The 20,167-nt window shown below is 41.9% G+C and overlaps 1 protein-coding gene across 10 annotated transcripts in view; it reads right to left on the reverse strand.

Moving 5' to 3' along the window:
• The window catches only part of MFSD2B (major facilitator superfamily domain containing 2B), a 64,324-nt gene that overhangs the window by 32,274 nt on the left and 11,883 nt on the right, over positions 1-20,167 (reverse strand). For 9 of the 10 annotated variants that reach the window (XM_037893967.2, XM_037893968.2, XM_037893972.2 and 6 more), the window contains 3 exons: positions 16,612-16,735; positions 13,216-13,294; positions 8,471-8,649 (listed from right to left, as the gene is read on the reverse strand). In XM_037893967.2, the coding sequence (XP_037749895.1) occupies positions 8,471-8,649; positions 13,216-13,294; positions 16,612-16,735 (382 nt within the window). The remainder of the gene's footprint in view (positions 1-8,470; positions 8,650-13,215; positions 13,295-16,611; positions 16,736-20,167) is intronic. The other variant, XM_037893974.2, reaches the window with a different exon arrangement.

Genomic DNA, 20,167 nt, shown 5'->3' on the forward strand with positions numbered 1-20,167 from the left:
ATTTTAATACCAGCCTGGGCAAGATTTACATACAAAACAATGGGGATTGTGCCATGTTGGGATATAAGCGTGCTATTCATTTGACCAGAGCAGGCTACCATTTTACAGAGTGATATTTTCCATGGGTCAGCACAAGCTACGACCATTATGGGGAACCCTGGCTCCCTCAAATTTTTCAGGTTAAGGTAAGGTGAGACCCAGGTGTGAGCTGACCTTGACAATATTTTTGGGAAAACAAAACCAGCCCTGCTTTTGACATCTCATAGTAAAAATAGCAGGCCCCAATCCCCAGTGCTGCTGAGTATCCACGTCTTCCAATTAAGTCAGCTATGGTCAGTGCTTAATTTGTAATGAAAGAGGTGCCGGGGCTCAAGCAAGTTTTCTACATTCATAACTGATGCAGCCACCCTGGAGGTGCTGGGGCTATGAACTGCCAAGCCTAGAGGTGCCAGGGCTCAGCCCGGGCAAAGCCTGGCACAAATTAAGCACTGGCTATGGTAGGCTAACTATTGCCTTGGGTTTTATACCTTGAAACCACATTTCTAACAGCACTGCTTATGGGCCAGGGCTAAGATTGTCAAAAGTGACTAATGATTTTGGATACCTCAGTGTCAGGGTGCCCAATGGAGAGAAAGGACGGTCCAGTGGTTAAGATGCTAGCCTAGGACTGGAGCAACCTGGATTCAACTTACTGCTCCACTACAGACTTTCTGTGTGATCTGAGGCAAGTCACTTAGTCTCTCTTTGCCACAGTTCCACCTTACAGTAGGTTTGCCTAGGCTTTATTTCTCTAGTTTGTTTATGAGAAAGTCATGTGAGACAGTAACAAAAGCCTTCCTAACACTGCTTGAGAAATTTAGTAAAGTTTGATATAAGCATATTTACTTTGTATTTTCTGACATTATATAATGTTGACAATTTGTGTTTTAACCATTACAGAGCTTTAACTTTTTGAATCTCATTGTCTACAGTCATTAAATAATTACTGTCTGAACCCCCGCAGCTGTCCCTCCCCCAATAATTTCTTGCAACCACGAACATTTAAATAGATTAAAATAGAAAAAATGCCAAAAACCCATAAACTGTGCAACTGTGAAAATTTAAATTGATAAAAGTAGAAAAAAATGGTTAAAAAGTAAACATTGATATTAGCCATTGAAATTATCAAAAAATAAGAATAAAGTTCTGACAAGCCTATGAATATACTACAAATGGTAGGTTGCAAATCTAGGAACCATTTGGTCAAAAAAAAACTTTAACCAACAATGGCATCTTCTCAAAGAACAGGCCACCTCCTCCATGTCCAAGATAAAAGTTTGGTACAGACATGATCTTTACCTCAAAAAAACCAAACTTTGTTAGATATTTATGTTTTACAAAGAGCCATGGTTGTACACATGAATGTAAGGCTATTCTTTATTCAGGATAAGTAGTTATGCTTAGGATGTGTTTTCAGAGCTGTAAACTAAGTCATAAAAGTGGGCTTCTTTCCCCCTCATCTTTACAGAGAGAAAATCTTTAGTTTTAAACCCCACACAAAAAATTCTAGAAATATCCTAATCAAAACTGATTTCTTTTACAAAACTTTAACGTCTTCATTCTTTAAACTTCAAGGAGAACATTTATGGCTGGGAAATGTTTTACAGGAGATATTGGCTAATTCTGACTCATCTATCCTCTTGATGTCCCTCAACTGTTTAAGATGTTATATGCTTCCTTTGAGATGCGTATTTGCAAATGTTTTGTATCTAAAACTAGCTCTTCAAATAGCAACTTCCTGAGACTATTACTATGTGACTTGTAAGATGTTTTATGTACAAATATAGCAAGGTCATCTGAATGCTGTAACAGGTTAATATAAGAAACCATTTGAGTATAAAATATTGATATTCACTGGGGAATTAATCAGTTACCTGGCAAAGCTTAAACATCTTGCCAAACTCAAAAAAGACAAGAAAAACTTCTGCAACGACTGTTAAGAAGAAAAGACAATACTTTATTTGATGATCATTTAAGTTTAAAGGCTCTTTTGAATAATAATTTAAATTAAAAAAAGACTATTTGAACAGCTGAAATAATTTTTGGACTGTGTTTTGACTTCTATGAAACAATTTCAAAACCTTGTTGGAACTAAAGAAACCGCTCAGAAAATGAACTGAATAAAAGAGAGTTAAAACTCTAAAGATGTTCTGAGAATTTCCTGCCACAAAGCCAAAAGTCAATACAACTATAAAGCTGAAGAATTACAGCTCTACTGCATGTGCGTTAACAGACTGCATATTCATGAGATGAAGATGCTACCAAGGCAATCCCATAAAGGTGCTAACCCAATGAAAGCCAACAGCATCTGATATCTGAATCTAGCCAAGCCCTGAAAAGTGTACTTCTTCCACCTTCAGTGAGACTATGCAAAGAGAAAAGTATAAATTCCTCGGAAGTGGGACATGCACTGTTCTCGTGCTTGTTCTTACAAACTCTTATGTGCTATTATGCTCTTACATGGTTCTGCTTTCTTATGCACTCAGTTCTGCCTGGCCACCTCATCTCTACAAGCAAGCACACAGCAGCAACCAGACAGCTAAGAAGAACAAAGAAGCAACCTTCCAGCTCAGCACTGCTTCTGCAGCACGATGACATCATTGAGACTTCAGCATTGTTGGTGAGATAGAGTCTGCAAGAGCATTGCCAAGGGATTAGAGTTGTTTCTTGTAATAATTTTAATGGACTTGAAATACTATTGTAATTTAAGGCATTAACAACTTCTCCTATTAAAAACTAGATTGCTTTGACTGTGAACTCCAAAAGGAGACATGAGCTAATCTTGGTAAAAAGAGAAAAAATAGCAGGATTTACAGTAGAATCTCAGAGTTACGAACACCTCAGAAATGGAGATTGTTCGTAACTCTCAAATGTTTGTAACGCGGAACAAAATGTTATGGTTATTCTTTCAAAAGTTTACAACTGAACATTGACTTAATACGGCTTTGACACTCTACTATCCAGAAGAAATATGCTGTTTTTAACCATCTTAATTTAAATGAAACAAGCACAGAAACAGTTTCCCTATCTTGTCAAATCTTTTTTTTTTAGAATTTTCCTTTTTTTTTTAGTAGTTTACATTTAACACAGTACTGTACCGAATTTGCTTTTTTTTTTTTTTTTTTTTTTTTTGTCTCTGCTGCTGCCTGACTGTGTACTTCTAGTTCCAAATGAGGTGTGTGGTTGACCGGTCAGTTTGTAACTCTGGTGTTTGTATCTCTGAGGTTCTACTGTACTTTGAATTTAAGATTCTTGAACATTTATTAATGTTCCTGTCTCAAAACTGCTCCTTGAATGGCTTCCTTTTAAGTAACTAGGTTAAATGCTTTCTTCACCTTTGCCCATATTTAAATTGGTTAGGTTATCCATGACAAACCAAACAGGATTCACTGTTTGTTAAATGAAATTCCTTAGCCCATCTATAAATTGTTTTGGTTATTTATGATACACTGAGACAGGCCTCCTTACTGATTTTGGGGAAATGTACTTCGGTCTTAATTCTCCTAGAGAAGAGTGTTCCCACTGGGGGAACTAATCAATCCAGTGATACTCAGTCTGAAGTTCGCAAGTCGCAAGTGGCTCCTTAATGTGTCTCCTGTGGCTCTTTGCAGCACGTGATACTAAAACATTGTGTGATTTAATTATGAACCAATCTAAGTTATTAACCAATGAGGATGCTTTTACCATGTTATTAACCAATTGTAATTGATAAAATAATAATACTGAGCCAGCCATTTTGCTGTGAGAATGAAACAATGAATTCATACTACCGTGGCTCTTTGGGGCAATATTGATCACTAATTTGGCTCCCGAAGCACTGAGGTCTGAGTAAAAAGAAAAGGAGTACTTGTGTATCACTGGTCTAATCTCTGTTGAGAGCTCTTCACAGAAACACAGACAGAAGAGATTGTATCTGTAGTAGCAATTGCTTACTACTTGTGTTCTGTTTTGGTTTTTGTTATTATATTACTAAAGCAAGGGGGGAAAGTCATAGCTAATTACTGTGGTTATTTTGTTTGTCTGTCATCATGCTGTCCCCTACGGCACAGTCAGAAGAAGCTCATGTGACTAAAACAGTGGGGTCACATCCCTGAAATAGAGACAATTAAGATTTGGCCCCAACTACTTCTTGTCCTCCACATTATCATTTTTTTGTAATTTTGAAGATAAAATCACTTGGAGCTCAACACTTTTCAAAACAGCCCTTTCTACCCACAACATCCCCTTGCCCCAACAATGCACAAGAGTAGGATTTTCACACACAAACATTCCCACATGACCTCGTGTCTGGTTCTTTTCTTTAATGCTGTTTAGGGGATTTAGAAGACAGGGGTCACTCAACAGCACTAACGAAAGCAGGCACCGCAAGGCAAAAGGCTGCCACGGCACTTTAAATCCTGCCCTGCCACGCCTCCAGCCAGTCCTCTCTTGAAAACCTCTTGAGCAGAGACTTGTCAGTTTGTATGGCAATTTTGTGATGTGAGCAAATTCATCTGTTCATAGATTCCAAGGCCAGAAGGGACCATTGTGATCATCTAGTCCGATCTCCTGTATAGCACATGCTAATGAACTTCCCCAAAATAATTCCTACAGTATATCTTTTAGAAAAAAATCCAATCTCGATTTAATAATTGTCAGTGATGGTGACTCACTGCACCTCTTGGGAAGTTGTTCCAATGGTTAAGTACCCTCACAGTCAAAAATTTACACCTTATATCCAGTCTGAATTTGTCTAGCTATTTGATAGTGTTAAACCTTTCTCTAGTAGACTGAAGAGCACATTATTAAATATTTGTTCTGCATGTGGATACTTATAGACTGTAATCAAGTCACTCAACCTTCTCTTTGTTAAGCTAAGTAGATTGAGCTCCTTGATTTTATCACTATAAGGCAGGTTTTCTAATCCTTTAATCGTTCTCGTGGCTCTTCTCTGAACCCTCTTCAATTTATCAACATCCTTCTTTAATTGTGGGAATCAGAACTGGGCACAATATTCCAGCATTCGTTGCACCAGTACCAAATACGTAGGTAAAATAACCTCTCTACTCCTGCTTGAGATTCCCCTGTTTATCCAACCCAGGATTGCACTAGCTCTTTTGGCCACAGCATCACACTGGGAGCTCATGTTCAGCTGATTATCCACCATGACCCCCAAATCTTTTTCAGAATCACTTTTTCAGAGTCACTAAGGGGCTAGGATGAAATGCCCACTAGGGGTTACAATGAAAGCTGGGACAATGTTTTGTGTCTTGTTAAAGCCCACACCGGAAAAGACACTTAGTTTGCTATTAGAACCGCCCTATTCCAACTGCTTAGCAGCAATGAAAAAAGATACACAGGTGGCCTGATTCTCCTCTCACTTGCACCATCTTATGCCAGTGTAATGCCGTTGACTTCACTGAAGCAACTTCTGATTTACACAGGTGCAACTGAGATCAAAATCAGGTCAAGGAAGTCTCCCTTGGAGGGAGCCAGTCACAGCTGACATATAAATGGACAGATCAGATCAATGTAAATAGTAACAGTCATAGAGCAGGTACAGCAAGTAGCAGTAGTAACTGTCTTACAACCGACATGCTAGCTGTTTCACTAATAACTCAAGACGTGACAAAAACCCAGTTCTCAAGACTAATGGTCCAATCCAAAACCTATCAAACATAATGGGAGACTTTCAGCTGACTTCAGTGGGCTTTGGATCAGGCCTTAGGCATTAACTGCCTCTTCTTCCCCCTCAGTTACAAATGGCCTCCATTTCTCCACAAATGGGGAACTGAAACAGAGAATGGTTAAGTGGCTTGTCCAAGGTTACAGAGAAACTCTACAGCCTAGCTCCACTGAGTCCCACTCCGTGCCTTAGCCCAAAGCCCCCCTTCCACTGGATTCATGCTAAAACCCCCTCCATATTCATAGCTCTTGTACACTGGCAAGGATAAACATTCAAAGCAGCACACAGGGTTCTAGACATATGCTTCTCATTAACTTTCTGGTTGGGGTCCATGAAATTAACCCCCAGTTGCTGCTTTGAAAAATGTATCCTGTCCAGCTGGGCTAAAAGCTGCAACTGCTTGAATAATTATTTTTTGCTAATTAGTAGGGCTGTCAAGCAATTAAAAAAATTTATCGCGATTAATCGCACTGTTAAACAATAATAGAATACCACTTATTTAAATATTTTTTGATGTTTTCTACATTTTCAAATATATTGATTTCAGTTACACACAGAATACAAAGTGTACAGTGCTCACTTTATATTTATTTTTATTACAAACATTTGCACTGTAAAAAAAGAAACTTCAATTCACCTCATTGAAGTACTGTAGTGCAATCTTTATCATGAACGTTGAACTCACAAATGTAGAATTATGTAAAAAAGAATAACTGCATGTAACCATAAAACAATGTAAAACTTTAGAGCCTGCAAGTCCACTCAGTCCTACTTCTTGTTCAGCCAATCGCTCAGACAAACAAGCATTCAGTGTTGGGGGAGGACAGGGGAGGGGGGAAGTAAGCAATGACTTGTGCCGGAGGAGGGTGAGGGAGGTGTCTTGCTGCTGCTTCTGGAAGGGTGGTTTCTGGTACTGGGCTCACCTCCATTTACTGAGCTAGGTGGGCTCCCTTCAGCTGAGTGAGTCCTTGTTTGCAAGGGAGGGTGGATTTTACCTCAGGGACTCATCGTATTGCAGGGGAGGAGAGGCTGGTGCAGGGAGGCTGAGCTCGCCAGGCCCACATTCTCCATGGCAGTGTTCCCCAAACTTGGGACGCCACTTGTTCAGGGAAAGCCCCTGGCAGGACAGGCTGGTTTGTTTACCTGCCGCGTCCGCAGGTGCGGCCGATCGCGGTTCCCACGTCCCTTGGCCCGCACCACTTCCCGCAGCCCCCATTGGCCGGGCACAGCGAACCACGGCCAATGGGAGCCACAATTGGCCGAACCTGCGGATGTGGCAGGTAAACAAACCGGCCCGGCCCGCCAGGGGCTTTCCCTGCACAAGCAGCGTCCCAAGTTTGGGAAACACTGCTCTATGGGGTACCCCCAGACTGAGCGGCCAGCTAGGGGCAATGGGGCATGACCCGGGGAGTTGGTCCCGGGAATGAGGGGCCGGCCAGGAACAATAGGGCCTGGGCTGGCTAGGGTGATGATACATCCCGTTTTGGCCAGGACAGGCCCCTTTTTCAGCTCTGCCCGGGCCGTTCCTACTTCTTCGCCAAAACTGGGCATTTGTCCCGGCTGCAAGGCAGAGCAGAGAGAGGCAGCTGCTGCCTGTGGTAAGCTGAAGGCAGCCCTGCCCGCCGGAAATGGAGAAATTTTCCGCTGGCAGGCAGTGCTTGCTTCAGAGCTGACTCCTGGGTGGTGCAGAGCCCTGGGAGGACTGGGCGGGGGAAATCAGCCTCAGCCGTGGGAGACGCAGCGCTTGGGGGAGGGATCAGCCCCCAGCTGCAGGTGGCACAGGACTCAGGGGGGAATTGAGCCCCAGCCATGGGCACTGCGGAGCTGTGGGGGCGGATTCAGCCCCAGATGCGGGTGGCACGGGGCTTGGAGCTGGGGGGGTCAGCATCAGCCCCAGGTGGTGCGGGGCTTGGGGTCAGCCCCATGGGGCTCAGGAGTGGGGGTCAGCCCTAGTCCCAGCTGTGGGCGGCATACAGGTGGGGCAGCGGAAGACTCCACTGTGGGCAATGGGGAGCTTGGGGGGGGGAGCAGCCTCAGATGCGGGAGCACGGGGTGGGGGGAGTTAGTCCCAGCCCCGGGAGGTATGGAGAGGGTGGCTCAGGTGAGCCCTGCCAGGTCGGGGGAGGGGGCGCAGGCAGCTCAGGTGAGCACCTGTTTGTCCTGTTTTTAGTTTAAGAAATATGGTCACCCTGGCGCGGGGTGTGTGTGTGTGTGTGTGTGTCAAGATCTCTACTTCTCCGCGGCCGGGATGAGAACCGCGTCTTTCTGTAGCTTCTTCTCTTCCCGCCCTCCGAAGGCAGCTTGAGTTACTGCTCCTGACCGGACAAACGTTCTCTACAACAGCTGATGCAGCCCTCCTACCCAGAGGGTCTGCAATTAACACGCGTTACAAAAATTAATACGTTAAGTGTGCTGTGCATTAATCGCATGCGTTAACGGCAGCTAATTGACAGCCCTACTAATTAGGCTTCTATTTTAAACAGCAAGCCAGTCTTTAGGGGAGAGAAAAGGTAGCCATAGACCTCCTCAGCAGCCATATGTCTCAGCATCTTCAGCAAAGCTCCTCGGCATAATTTGGTTGTTGTACCAAGAAGCAATTAAAAAGAGAACACACAGGAGGGCTTGTTCAAAATGAAGTGTCTATCTTGGTTCTGATGTCACCAACCTTAAGCATGTCAGCCTCGTGTATATCACCGAAGGATGATGTGCTGTAACACCACTGAAACCTCCCCTAGGGTTTAGTGCCCCCGTACCGCATGCACTTACTCCATGAGACTGGAGGCCCAAAGACTCAGCAAGGTTGGAAGCGTTGCTTAGAGAGCTGGAAGAGTCAGCAGCGTTTATGGTGAGATTCACGGTGCAGTGATCAGAGGCATGGGCGCTTGCCACAATCTGTCCGTGGAGCGCAGCTCCCATCAAGGTTCCAAGCACTTCCACGGTCATTCCTATAACGGGAAGCAGAAACATGGGTTAGGAAGTGAGCTTGTTTCACCCGCTGTTACTGAGCCTCGCTGTTTCTCTCACTAAAGAGCAAACTGACGGAGGCAAGTGATGTTCCTTTTACATAGGGAACATTCACAAATGGCACCAACAAAACCAGCAGAACTTGAACTTCAGTTACAACTGGTCAGCATCCCTTGATGGAGTTGAAATTCTACCTCTGACCACCTCTATGTTACTATAGAACATACGTAAGATCTATATGGCTGGGGCTAAAGTATGTAGGGGACCACAGTTAAAATATAGCTTAAATGCTGAGAGGCATTTTCTGAGCACAGGACTGGGAGCCAGAACACCTGTGTTCTAATCCTGGGTCTGATAGTGACTTTAGCAAGTCACCTACCCTCTCTGTACCCAGTTTTTCTAACTGTAAATGGGATGGATACTTACCTACCTCACAGTCACCCTGTCAATCTCAGTTGATGTTTGTGAAGAACATGAAGCCCGTATGCTCTAAGTTTTAATATCTAAAGTGACTGAGGGCCAGACTTTTAGAACTGCGTGCACGTGACTGTGCTAACTGCACCTGTGTGTTGGGCCTCTTTGTGTTTTGTTTTGTGGTTTTTAATCGGAGCAACTTCTACTGGTGACGACAGCAGCTGATGCCATCACAAAATTGAATACCACCCCCTCTATCAGCCCAAAAGCTCCAGGGTATCTAAATACTCTCCTTCTGTCTGCGTAGGAAATGACCTATGTGAATTAACTGACTTGTTCTCCTGTCTTGGGACAGGAGTTACTTCCGCCATGGAGACAAGTTTCTTAAGAGCAGCATCATTTTAAGGATCTAGAGAATGATAAATCCATTACATCTCAGCATTATAGCATTAAGTGAAAAGCCTCCAGAGAGATGAAGCCAATCAGTTCTGTTATTTTATAATGCCATGTTTGCCTAGTTCATCGTTTCTCAAACTGTGATCCATGGACCATCACTGACTCTAAGTGATGCATAATCAATATAGCTATAGCATCCTCTTTCCCCCTAAACTGGGTTGCTTAGCCATTACTGACTTAAAGTCTGCTATGCTGAGCACAAATCCGAAATTCAGGTTTCTCATTATTGCATCTCATCAAACTGGATTCAGTTTCCAAACATGCATGACTTAAAGAGATAGTTTCTGATTTGTGTAAAGAGCATTTTTGTTTCAAATGTGTGTTATACGTACTCTTGTTTGGGCTTAGATGAAAGATGGTGCAGAGCCATTACTTAAGAGAGACAGAGAGGCTTCCTGTTTTGAGCTTTCATTCTTCTCAGTGTAGGACTTTCCAACAACTGCTGCTATCTTCTCAAACAGAGAGGACCATGGAATGGAGGATGTGATCTTATGGGTCACCTGATGTGTTTTCTTGGTTCAGGTTAAGTCACCAACCCCAAATTTCACTCCCAACTCGACTGGCTGACCAAAAATGCTGGCTAGCCCAGATCCAAACATGAGTCTGACCTAAAATATTTGGCTGTAACCCAATCTAAGATTTCAATTGGATATGCCATGGACAGCTTCAAAAATCACTGAGCATCTGGTGCAATGGGTAACTACAGATGAGTCATCGCATTGTATCATAATGCCACCTCTTCATTTGTAACCTCTAAAGTGAAGGAGTGCTGTACCTAATGCTTGCATACGATAAGAAGAAAGCCATCATAAGATGCCATAGAAATTCCCCTGCAAACGCATTTTCTTTTCTAAGACGTGTCGGGCTGAAAATGTGGCATATTTCAAAGTTGTAGGTTTCAGAGTAGCAGCCGTGTTAGTCTGTATTCGCAAAAAGAAAAGGAGTACTTGTGGCACCTTAGAGACTAACCAATTTATTTCAGCTTAAGCTTTCGTGAGCTACAGCTCACTTCATCGGATGCATTCAGTGGAAAATACAGTGAGGAGATTTATATACACACAGAACATGAAAAAATGGGTGTTATCATACACAAATACACACAAGGAGAGTGATCACTTAAGATGAGCTATTACCGGGGGGGGGGGGGGGGAGGGGAGAAAACCTTTTCTAGTGATAATCAAGGTGGGCCATTTCCAGCAGTTAACAAGAAATTGGTTAGTCTCTAAGGTGCCACAAGTACTCCTTTTCTTTTTTCGAAGTTGTATATTCTCTTAAATTTTAATGGTTAATTTCTAGCTTAGCCAAGAAAATAGCACTTTCAAAGCTGTTTTAAGGTAGGTTCTACTTCTTAAATTTAAGTAGAACTTGCCTTAAAATAACTTTGAAAGTATCTACCTTTGTCATGCATTTGAATAGTGGGAGGCAGTATAGAACTGACATGGTTAAGGAGTTCTACTTCTCCCAGTAGAGGGCAGTGGTATCTCTGTTTCTCAGGTTATGGCTACAATAGAGAGCTCTCCTGCCTGCTTAATTACTCCAGCCCCCACGAATGAGCAGCAGTAGCTATGGCAGCAGGAGAAGCTCTCCCACCGACATATCACTATCCACACCAGCGCTTAAGTCGGCATAAATTATGTTGCTCAGAAGGGTGGCTAATTCACACGCCTGAGCGACATAATTTATGTCAACTTAAGCTGTAGTGTAGCCATAGCCTCAATGTTATTAAAAAACACACTAGCATATATTACATTGCATTTTTTTCTTTAACAGATTCCTTTAGCTGATGGTCTAGAGGCTACAAACAAAAACAGTGATCTTTGAATTGTGCAGAGGAGCAAGAGGGGAATGTTTCTGAGAAGACCTTGTAAAAAGAGACCATTTCCCTTGTCAACGACAGCACTGCAAGAAATCTCAGCGCCAAAGAAATATTAAAAAAAAAAACCCACACACAAGTCAGGAAATTCAAAGTTATTATTCATGCTACCACCATAACTTGGCTGCACTGCATAACTGGACATATAAGACTCAATCATAAACAATAAGATAACACTGTCTATACATGCTGCCCTTCAGGAGTTCAAAGATATTCACGTACAGTAGCTGCGAGGTAAATATTATGCTAAATTTGCAGATGGGAATTGAGGCATACTGTTTAAGTGACTTTCCCAAAGTTTATTCCCTTTTCTCCCACAGTCTGTCTGTATGAACAGAACTCTGATCTCCCAATTCCCAATCCTGCCCTTTAATTACTAGACCATGCTTCCTGTTGAAATATTAGACAACATGAAATATCACATATGTACCACACTTCAGGGAAGAGTTATGGATTCTGTGCTACCACAATTCTGAAATTTCAGATTTGTGTCTGTTCAAAATCTTGGCCATACCATTCTGCTTACACAGTTTTGTTTTACACTTAGCCTAGCCAGTATGTTGAGGATTAGATTGACAAATAGAGGAAGAAAGCCTCTTGCGAGCAAGAAAACAAGCACAACCAGGGGAAAATTAAAATAAAATAAAAAAAACAAAAGCAATCCCCCCCCAAAAATCTGCCAAGTAATTCCATGCACACTAAGGGAATATTGAAGGGCAAGTCAAGACGTAGTTTTTCATGTAGTGCTTGAGTAATTTGGCCCAAGGAAAATAGCAGGCCTTTCTCTTCACTTTCACTGCCCTTGGCCGGGATATCTAGGAATGGATTGTTTTACTCACATATAAGGGGGAGAGACCCGGGGGTGGGGGGTGGGGGGAGGAATGACAACTTTAAAGTTGATGTGAAGAGGAGGAAAAATTAACTGTGCCCTTATTTGCTCTCTATGAGCTTGAAAGGGGGCGGGGTTAAGGCTTTTTTTCCCTTTAGTTTCAAAACAAAAGGAACAGCGAGTCTTGTATGGTTTTCCTGGAGAACTTTTTGGAAGACAAGAGATCTATACTTGGTCCTGCCTCAGCAAGGTGCTGGACTAGATGACATCTCAAGTTCCCTTCCAGCCCTACATTTATATGATTCTATGATCAACTGACTGTTTTAACAGAGGTCTTTCTTTCAAACTATTTGATAGGTGTTACAGTTGAATGAGTGTAACCAAAACAAGATAGATAATTTTTAGACAGTCACTTTCATTCTTGGTCACATTTAATTTTCTTGGTTCTATGATGTCAAGTCTACCAGCCGTCCTGTCACCCAGGAAGTCTTCTATGAAAAAAGGATTAGACAAGACCTGAATTTCTATTATAAAATATCCAAAGGCAAAAAGAAAAAAAGAGAGACTTTCAGGCCTTATTTAAATGTCATCATAAAAATAATCAGCACCCATTTTTCCCCTCTGCAGATCACCTATAATTAGCAACCATTACTCATACAGTAACAACTGGCTTTAGAAATCCAGAAAACACTATAGATAAGAGTAGTTTCTTGTGGCTAACTTATGTCTTGAGAAGAAAGTCTATGGCTAATCCGATAGGCTAATAGTTGTAAAACATGCAGGAAGATGGAAATATTTACAAGGCACATTAAAAAAAAACCCTATGATGCCCCATTTTTCCATCAGAGTCTAATAGTTCTTAGTCTAGAAACCCAATATTAGGCCATACAAATGTCAAGAGACTTCTTTTAATAAAAGGGATTTTAACCAAATTAAGAGATTCAATTTAAAACAGGAAGCCCATGTCAAACTCACGGTATGCTGTTGCTGAATCTCTCTCCTTCTGGTCTGGGCTGAGAAACATGGTGAGAGCAGAATACGGTACTTGGAATAACTACACAAAGAAAGAATACCACATAGGAAAGCATTACAGGGTAGTGTACTCAGTTCCTCTGATAGCCTGGAATAATGTGTAATTGGGCACAGGAATTTGCTCCCTTACCCAGACTATAAGAGCTCTGGAGCAGGGACAGTCTTTTTTTTTCTGTGTTTATCCAGCATCTAGCACAATCGGGTCCTGGTCCATGACTCGGGCTCCTACGTGCTATGGTCACATAAATAATAAATAACTTACCCAGTACACCGTGCCTCCGCTTTGTGCCCCTTCAACGTCCTCCTTAAAAACCACTCTGCTTTCAGGATGCCAAAAACCCTTAGGGATTGTCTTCAGTAGGAAAAAAGCCGTGTTCTTAACTTAATTAACATGACGTAAAATCCTAGTGAACACAAAGAACGCACTTTTTTTCCTGGTGAAGACACTGTCTAAGGCTATGTCTTCATGGCCAAGAAAGTCTTTTTGTTTGTTTTACAGCAAGATAAATACTGCGTGTTAGTTATCCCCAGTAAAATCCTACTGGCCAAAAGGCTCGGTAGTTTTTTCTGTGATGTAGCTAGGTTAGGTCAGCACTAGAACCACACCACTCATGGCTGGCCTCACGCAGCTACACTGTGGTAAATGCTACAGAGTTTTGTTACCACTAGCATTTCCTAGTAGGAGAGTATTAGTTATCTTGCTGTAAAACACAGACCTTTTTGGCAGTAAAGATATAGGGTAAATTCTCACCTCGAAGTTTTAAACTAAAACAAAAATCACTTCCAAAATTTTGAAACAACACATAAGCTAAATATTCCAGCTCTAGCATTTATTCTTGTCCCTAGCCATCCTATTCTCTGTTGCCTATTTAGATGGCAAACCCTTCCAGACAGTGACCTCGCCTATATATTTATCGGAAGCACCTAATAAGCTTCCAATGCTACGTAAATAAATACACACCACTGCCCCTCTTTATAAGGTAAGTAAGTAATAATATTCCTATTTTATTAAAGGGAAAACAGAGGCACAGAGATTAAACCAGTTGCCCAGATTCACAGACTCCCAATCTTATGGTTTAAACCAACAGGACTATCCTTTGCCCCTTTATGTGATAAAATAGGAGAGAATACGTCTGGGAAGCACATATGGTACCCTGCTCATGCAAAGTGCATACTTGCCTCTGTTACATGTGGCAAATGTTGATGTTTTCTTATTGAGCTGTAACTAAAACCTTCTTTCTGACTAGCCCTGATGCCTTACATTCAGTACAAAGACAGGTTTCAGAGTAGCAGCCGTGTTAGTCTGTATCTGCAAAAAGAAAAGGAGTACTTGTGGCACCTTAGAGACTAACTAATATGTTTGAGCATAAGCTTTTGTTAGCTACAGCTCAACTCCTCGGATCCGATGAATTGAGCTGTAGCTCACAAAAGCTTACACTCAAACAAATTTGTTAGTCTCTAAGGTGCCACAAGTACTCCTTTTCTTTTTGTTCAGTACAAACAGGCTTCAAAGCTGAAATCAGGAATAGCATTTTACAAGGGCGGAGTAGATCTTTTCCTTCAAAAGACAGGGAATAAAATTCTTCCTCATTTAAACTCACTGTGGGTTTCTTAATGACAATCTATCATCATAGAAAATAACAAGGAATTGAGCAAATACCCCAAACAAAAACTGAAATATAGCAGACCCTTAAACTTCAAATGATCTGCATGAGTGACAAAAGTCCAAGTCACTAAGGAGTTCAAGTATTTTGGTGGCCTGCAGCCACACTACTTTAAACTGTGATGTAGATGAGATTTAATCAGCTAAGCCAGGACAGGCCAGGTTGATATTTGGACAGAGAGCTCTCAGCTAGTGCTTTTCCAGCTTTTTAAATCTGCAGATTACTTTGTAACAGAGATTCACATACACACATGCCCTCTCCTGTGCATGTCTCCTCTCACAACCTAGTTTTTGTTTTGCACGTCACCTGGACTCAGCTTACCACAGACCGAGAGACTCTGCTCTAGGAAAGCCCACGTGCTGTAGAAAGTGGTATTGATGCTGCCACAGCTGGAGCTCCTCTGGGGACTTGTCTACACAAGTTACTGTGCTGAAAGCCAGGGTGTGAATCTACAGCGCACCAGCTTTCCATACAGTAATGGCACTGCTACAACACAGTGGAAGTCCTGGAGCATGGCTTAGTTGTGAATGTACTACTCCACGACTTTCCCTGGGCTGCAGCAGCATCCATGTGGTGCTCTGTAGATCCACACCCTGGCTTGCAGTGCAGTAACTTGCTGTGTAGACAAGCTCTGAATCAGCAGCATGCCAGCAGTTTGTTAGGTGCATGAACTTTTGAAGCTACAATATTTTGTATGAGATGTAAACTCAAGCATCCCTAACAGATCTGACAGCACTTGTTACAAGAGGAGAGCCGTTAAGGCCAATGTGCTGGCAAAAATCCAACTGGAAAACTACATTGGGCCTACCTGACTTCCCCTGAAAATTAAGTTGTATGTGATTCTTCACTTCACTTCCTGTCCTAAACTGCTGCACAGATTTGCTCTGTGCTGCTAAACAGATACCATGTTTCACCTTAATAGTGGCTGCAATTCAGTGATGGGTGAAGTGAACCCCAGATGTGTATAGCATGCAGGGGTAGTCAATTATTTTTTGTCAAGGTCCAAATTTCTTGGTCAAGGTACAGTAAAGCTCCAGACTCCAGAGAAAATAATTAAAAAAATAAGGACAATTAGGGCTTAAATTCTCACAGAGTATTTCCTGGAGCCCCCCAACATGCTTTAAAAACTCCAGGTGGGTTGAAATATACAGCTTCAGCTGAATTTAAGTCCTGGCGATAATGATAACAATAACTAAATAAGAAGATTTTGGGGTCCATTCAAAAGTGTCTGGTGGTCCAGATTTGGCCCGCGGTCCACTTATTGATTACCCCTGGTGTGAAGTCTGTCAGAAAAGTGCTTTGGAATCCACTGACATGAAAGATGCTACATAAATTACATATTGCCACTAGCCTGGTGTAAGGTCCCTTCATGTTAAAATCAACGTGGAGAAGTCAAGCCTCTCCATCCAGGGACATCCAAGAATGACTATTAGTAACTACTTCACAACTGAGGGTCTGATTGTCCATTGCCTTCTAAAAGCAATAAGTGACTTAGATACCTAAATCTCATTTTCAAAAATAGCTTCAGCACTTAGAACTCTAAGTCTCACTGAAAGTCAATGTGCAAACTGGGTGCAAAAAACCCCCAACCCACTAAATCAGAAGGCACATAAAGCAAAGCCAGAAAATGAAAGCATTTTATTGCTGAGAATGTTGTAAATCTAGATCTACTTACTGTGGTCAATGCTTGGAAAAGACAATAGAAAGTCAGGTACCACACAACTCTTCCCGCTACAAAAGGAGGCAAGTACCACATGAAGAAATAGGACACAATCATGAAGGGCGTACATCCCAACATCCTACAATGAAGGACATGTTCATGTCACGTTTATTAGAAAGCATCTTGATGGGTTGACAAAAAAAGAAATTAATTTTCCCAGCAGTAACTTAATTTTGTGTAGTCTTTCAAAATGCTTTAGATTCACTATTTGATACAGCTTATACATAATACCATTCAGTCCATTAAAGCATAATCAGCACCATTCAATACATAACAATATTAAATAACACTGCCCCAAAATGCACCCCAGAGTTAAATAATGTAGTTAGTTAAAGGAAAAGAGCAAAGGTTAGTTATTATTAATGATATATTTACAATTAACATGAAAAAAACCCCTGCATCTGCTATTATGATATAACCACGAGGTCAATGCTTACCCCGCAAAGTTTACTGAAAAGCACCAATGAGAACCAAGACACATGGCCACATCTTATAACATGCTTCACCAACAGCCAGACAAGCCTCTTTATTATCAAGGGTCTTTTTTCCCCCCTGTTGGCACCTCCAACTCTCCTCTCAGCTTAGCCTTTTCACTGCTGACCTGATGTTTCAGCGTAATAGACTCCTTTTCACTTGTTTGGAGACAGTATAAAAGGTGAGGGGCAGCCATGTATCACATTGTAGCACTGCCTAGGATCTACGTTTGTCCATCCCTGTGAAATACAATTATAGGGACAAGCCTGCTCCCATTTAAGTCAGTGGAAAAACTCTCAGTGACTCCAATAGCAGCAGGTTCAGCCCCCTAACGAGTAAGGATGGTTTTAAAAAAATATCATGGAAACTTGAATTCAAGGTATAGCCACTAGGCAGCAATATGCCAAGTTAATATAAGGCTATCAGACAAACAACACTATTTTCAAATTTCATTGTATCAAATGCAATTCATTCCCCACAGCATGACTGGCAGCAGCAGCAGCATTCTCCAGTATTCTTGCAAAGCAGACATTAAACAATGTAATTAGATGACCAAGGTCTCAATAAAAATTCAAACAAAAGAGAAAACAGATTAATCCCTTCACAACAGGCCTATTCTCACTGTTTTCTCCTATTGACATTGGGGTCAGCTGATTATTTTGCAATGGTGTATTGAAAAAGTGGACTACAAAAGAGTAATGTAGGTAAATAGTTCAGCAAAACAATGGCTCTTCCACACTGCTCTATGGGATGAAAGGCAACACTGGGAGCTGAATGTGTAGAGTAACAAGGAAAGTAGCCAGGTTCTGGTACTCTCTGCTTTTCCTGGTTTCTAGGTCACAGCTCAGTCCGCTCATACTGGGTCAGCTCTTGAAGCAGTAAACGAGGATGTGATCGAAGCATCCCAAGGCATGTTCAGATTTTGTTCAGCTACAGCTACCATTACATTGGACTCAAAATGGTTCTTACACCAAACTTTTGTGCTACTTCACAAAAATAACTGTCTTTCTTGTTTTTCCCCTTCTTACCCTTCACTTTCCCTTCCCCATTCACTTCAATACTCATGCTTAAAGTTAGGCATGTGATTCAATGACGTGATGAATCACAAGACTATCTGTGGTCCCCCCCTGCAAGGAAACTAATGTGTAACATTTTGTGTTAGTATCCTTTATCCCAGCACCTGCTCATTCCTTTGAAACATCACACGATGTACAAAGAAGACGACCAACATTTTGATGACTTGTTACTGTATTAAATAAAACCCTACCCTTTTTTTTTAAATAAAAAAACGACTCCTCCTTTATTAAATACACCTGTCAGATGGGGCAAGGAGTGAAGTTTGCATAATTCCCTAGTTCACTTTAAAAACTTAAATGGTTGTAATAATTTCACTCTACAAATATTAATCAAATCAAACCCCAAGAAAAGGTGTTTTAAGCTCATTAGAAAAACAATACCAGGTCTTCAATTGGTGTAAATGGGCAGTGCTATATATTATAGGGCAGGGGTGGCCAATCTGTGGCTCCAGATGCGGCTCTTCAGAAGTTAATATGCGGCTCTTTGTATAGGCACCGACTCCAGGGCTGGAGTTACAGGCGCCGACTTTCCAGTGTCCTGGCTCTGCCACAGGCCCTGCCCCCACTCCACCCCTTCCCTCCCCCGAGCCTGCCGTGCACTCTCTCGTCCGCCCTCCCCCCTCTCCTCCCAGAGCCTCCTGCACGCCACGAAACAGCTGATCGGGAGGTGTGGGGAGGGAGGGAGAGGCGCTGATCGCTGGGGCTGCCAGTGGGCGGGAGACACTGGGAGCAGGGTGGGGAAGCTGATGTGGGGCTGCTGACGTATTACTGTGGCTCTTTGGCAATGTACATTGGTAAACTGGGGCTCCTTCTCAGGCTCAGGTTGGCCACCCCTGTTATAGGGTTAAAGAGTTTTCCCTGACAACGCGACATTTAAAAAAAATTCCTCCAGAAAAACAAGGGCAGTTTGACAAGTGTATTTTAAAGGCCTGATTAGATAAGTGAAGTGTAAGTGCAAGTTGTACATTAGGGAGTTTAATGCAAGGGGCTGATAAGTCTACGTGATGCTAGGCTGCAAGTCATTCTAACACTATTCTTTCTCCTGAACAGACCATATTTACAGGGTATAACGGAACTGAGAAATGATTCTGAAAACAGCTAATACCACTGGGTTATAAAATGCACCCTACCTCATCATGATTTTTTTCTAGCTTAATTTTTTTCATACAGTGAGTTTAGTGCTCGTGAATGAACAAAGTATTTTGATTTTTCAATTCAAAACAATTTTTCATTTGAAATTTTACTTCAACTTTATTTTAAAAAGGTAAAAAATAATTCTTTCAAACTAAACATTTTGTTCAATATGAAACATTTGTTTTTAAGTTTTTCAGTTCACTAAAAATTAAAACAATTTCTTTTGGGTCAACTTGGATTTCTTTTTTGTTTATTTGTTTTTAATTTTCCAATTGGACAACAAACTGGGGGGAAATCAGTTATTTGCACAGGTCTAGTCACTAACTCAAAGACTCTGACAGTAGCACCTTTGAATCTATGAGACTGAAATCAGCGACAAAAGCAAAAGACTCCAGAGTCCATAAGCCATCCAGTTTCCTTTTGTTTTTAAAAGGGAAGAAAAATCCACAACACATCATGGGAGTGTTTGGATCCTGAAACATGCATCATCCTTTTCCAGTTTACCCTCCCACCTTTCACCCTCCTTCCCCCACTGGTAATATTTATATTTCTGTTCAACACTAGGGTATATCTCCCCCCTCCTTACACCACATGGAAAGTGTATGTGATACTTGCTTTTCATTGTTACATACGGATTTAGTGAAGGTCAGAATAGAGTGAGAGCTGTCTAAGGGCTTTAGTGTGCTTCAGAGGAGAGTAATTCAAGCAGGACCAGAGCCCCTGAGCATGCTGGAGCTGCAGCTACACCACATTTAGCTGCTTGAGGTGGGAATATGAAAAGGGGGAATGAAGTTCTGTGAACTACGACAATGCTGGCAGCCCCAACC

The sequence above is a fragment of the Chelonia mydas genome, chromosome 3 (genome assembly GCF_015237465.2).
Source record: "Chelonia mydas isolate rCheMyd1 chromosome 3, rCheMyd1.pri.v2, whole genome shotgun sequence".
Taxonomy (NCBI): domain Eukaryota; kingdom Metazoa; phylum Chordata; order Testudines; family Cheloniidae; genus Chelonia; species Chelonia mydas.